Source organism: Lactuca serriola, chromosome 7, assembly GCF_051521515.1.
Source record: "Lactuca serriola cultivar US96UC23 chromosome 7, Lser_US96UC23_V15, whole genome shotgun sequence".
NCBI lineage: Eukaryota > Viridiplantae > Streptophyta > Magnoliopsida > Asterales > Asteraceae > Lactuca > Lactuca serriola.
In genome coordinates this window covers 163,052,690-163,056,167 of record NC_136414.1, presented here as the reverse complement: position 1 = coordinate 163,056,167, position 3,478 = coordinate 163,052,690, and the positions used below count along the sequence as shown (strand labels likewise).

Genomic DNA, 3,478 nt, shown 5'->3' with positions numbered 1-3,478 from the left:
TTCTAGTAGTGTATGAACATTGAGCATATATATAGTGCCCATCCATAGGGACCCTACCTATAAATATCATCGGTAGCATACACCTATCAAATGTATGGATCAACTAAAGCAATAGTAAAAATATTAGCGATGTTATAGCTACAAATATACAAAGTATATATTACAAGATATTAGCGATGTTATAAGTGCAAATATACAATGTATATATTACGATGTCATAGGTGCAAATATACAATGTATATATTACAAGATATTAGCGATGTTATGCTGCGTATATACAATGTATACAATGTATATATTACTAGAGTGTCTTACCACACATCTCAGAGCTACAAAACCTAACTCAAAATAGTCGTCGATATATTTCTTGATTGGTTAACCTACTGAGAATAATCTGACTTATTGTCTTTTTAACAATTAAAAAAGTAAAAAATAAAATAAGTATGTGACCATGTATTTAAGATTTAAAATCATAAATCTTGAAACATGATTAGATTTATAAATTCAAAATCAAAATACGAGCCAATTTTTTCATAATATTGCTTAGTTATACTTTAGGTGAACGTCATACACTAAAATGTGTATCTATAATTTTTTTTTGTTATATAAACAACGCACCGAAATCAAGACAATAACATTTGTGGAGCTTTTGATATTTTGCTGATTCGTTTAATCAAGATTTGTGCTCATCTTCAACACGTATTTGGTGAAGCTTGTTCGTTCTATAAATAATCCCCATTACTCGGCCTCTACTTTCACGCAACTGGTAGCGAGTGTTCTCAGCTTACTCATAAGTCAATATGTCTAAACAACCAACTTTTTTGTTTGTATTCCTTCCTCTTATTTTCGCTCTTGCTATCTCAGGTGCTTAATCTAACTACTTTACGACCATTTTTACTTTCATTTATGCTTCAGCCAAAGTTTTTTGGTAATAGAAATTTAATATACCGAATAGGGTGATGATTTGTACACAACAATTTTTTTCCATACACAACAATTGGTGTTTTAAAATATTATACTGTACAACTCTATAATGCATAAATTGTTATGTGTTGCAGAAAACTGTTGTGTACAAATCACTTCCCAAATAAAATTAAATTGTAGGAGGATATTTAATTTCTCTGTAGCGTACCTTTCAATTTTCGGGAAAGTCTATCCCTTCAAACTTCTGATAAATTACTCTAACGAAAGACTTGCAGTAACAAATTTCAATAATTAGGTTTTCTTGTAGGGTTTTTGTTTGACCGATTAAATAGTAAGCGATTAATTCGTTTATGTGGTCACTAATTAAGATTAATTACCAGGGCCGGTTCTGAAAAATAAAATATTTTTAAAAGTCTATAACGAACAAGAAAAAAAATGGTCTTTATCTTTATTATAATTTTATAGTTTTAAATAAAAATATATAATCAAAAATATTGGGCCCTCTGCAACTGTCCACTTTGCTCCCTCTAAACCCCCATTGCCCATGTTAATTACCGCCCCCATGTTAATTACCGCATGTAATTCATTATTCATGCAAACATGCAGAATAGGAAACATTTATATATGAGTGATTTGTCGGGTTTATCCTTATTAAAAAAGAGAATATTTGTTAAATAACTAACAGCACACCGTTTAAATAAATCATTTAGTACTACCTTCTACTTCACTATTTATTATCTTAATACTCATTCATTAGGATTAATTAACTCAATTTTGCATGCATTCAACAGAAATCGCGACTGCTGTAAAATTTTGCGAACGTATGAGCCAAACGTGGAATGGAAAGTGCAATAACAAGAAGTGTGATAAAAAATGCATTGATTGGGAGAAAGCAATACACGGAGCTTGTCACTCGCGTGAAGGGAAATCTGGTTGCTTCTGCTACTTTGACTGTGCCAAGAAACCTCCAAAAGATTCTGTACCCGCTCCTCCCGGATTCACATCTCCTGGAAAAGGTTCAAAACCACCTAGAAAAGGTTCAAAACCACCTCCTGCTGCCAGTGGCGATGGTGGATCATCAACTCCTCCTGCAGGTGGCGGTGGCGGATCATCACCTCCTGGTGGTGGTGGTGGTGGTGGATCATCACCTCCTGCTGCCGGTGGTGGTGGCAAATCATCACCTCCTCCTGCTGGTGGTGATGGTGGTGGATCATCACCTCCTGCTGTCGGTGGAGGTGGCAAATCATCACCTCCTCCTGCTGGTGGTGGTGGTGGTGGATCATCACCTCCTGCTGCCGGTGGTGGTGGCAAATCATCACCTCCTGCTGCCGGTGGTGGTGGCGGTGGCGGATCATCACCTCCTACTGCTGGTGGCAATGGTGGCGGATCATCACCTCCCGCTGCTGGTGGCGGTGGCAGTGGATCATCGCCTCCTGCTGCTGGTGGCGGTGGTGGTGGATCATCACCTCCTGCTGCCGGTGGCGGTGGTGGCCGATCATCACCTCCTGCTGATGGTGGTGGTGGCCGATCATCACCTCCTGCTGCCGGCGGCGGTGGCGGTGGATCATCACCTACTGCTGCTGGTGGCGGTGGTGGCGGATCATCACCTCCTGCTGCCGGTGGTGGTGGTGGCCGATCATCACCTCCTGCTGCCGGTGGCGGTGGCGGTGGATCATCACCTCCTGCTGGTGGCGGTGGCGGTGGATCATCACCTCCTGCGGCTGGTGGCGGTGGTGGTGGATCATCACCTCCTGCTGCCGGTGGCGGTGGTGGTGGCGGTGGATCATCACCTCCTGCTGCCGGTGGCGGTGGCGGCGGATTATCACCTCCTGCTGCCGGTGGTGGTGGTGGCCGATCATCACCTCCTGCTGCCGGTGGTGGTGGTGGCCGATCATCACCTCCTGCTGCCGGTGGCGGGTCTCCGCCTCCTACTGGTGGCGATAAACCATGTCACCATTTCGAAGACTATTTCACTTGCATGCAGGCCTGCGGGGTCCAAAATCGAAACCGAAAAAGAGCTACATCCTTCAATTAGCAAGATTTCTACGAGTACAAATAAGTAGAAAATGCTTCCTAACTCCTAAGCATTTTCTAAGCGTAATGCTTGTTGTAGAAGTGTAATGTAAGTTATCAGGGCATTCAATGTGTTAATAAATTTTAACATCATCATTATGCTTTTTATGTAATTTTATAATTTTTTTTTTTTTTTGTATTATTTGTTAAACTGTACAAAGCCACAATGTAACACACTTTTATATATATATATATATATATATATATATATATATATATATATATATATATATATATATATATATATATAAAGGAAGTGTTATATGGAAAAAAATAAAAAAAACCCTATAAATCCTAAAATCATAAAAATGCATAAAAAATACTTAGAGATTATAATTTTTTTTTAACTTTATACTTTTAAAAATCGCAGCTTTTTTATATATTCGCTGAAAAAAAATATTGATTTTCTATTTTATATTTTATTTATTTATATTTTTTTTCAAAAAGAATTTCAGCAACACTAGTAGAAAAGTTGTGTAAT

At 38.7% G+C, this 3,478-nt stretch overlaps 1 protein-coding gene across 1 annotated transcript; it reads left to right on the top strand.

Moving 5' to 3' along the window:
- The first annotated feature begins 649 nt into the window (after positions 1 to 649).
- LOC145063594 (uncharacterized) lies at positions 650 to 3,090 on the top strand. Its single transcript, XM_079011188.1, has 2 exons — positions 650 to 864; positions 1,716 to 3,090. Exons 1-2 carry the CDS (start codon positions 801 to 803, stop codon positions 2,957 to 2,959), a joined length of 1,308 nt encoding a protein of 435 aa, XP_078867314.1. The 5' UTR covers positions 650 to 800; the 3' UTR covers positions 2,960 to 3,090.
- Positions 3,091 to 3,478: the final 388 nt, after the last annotated feature.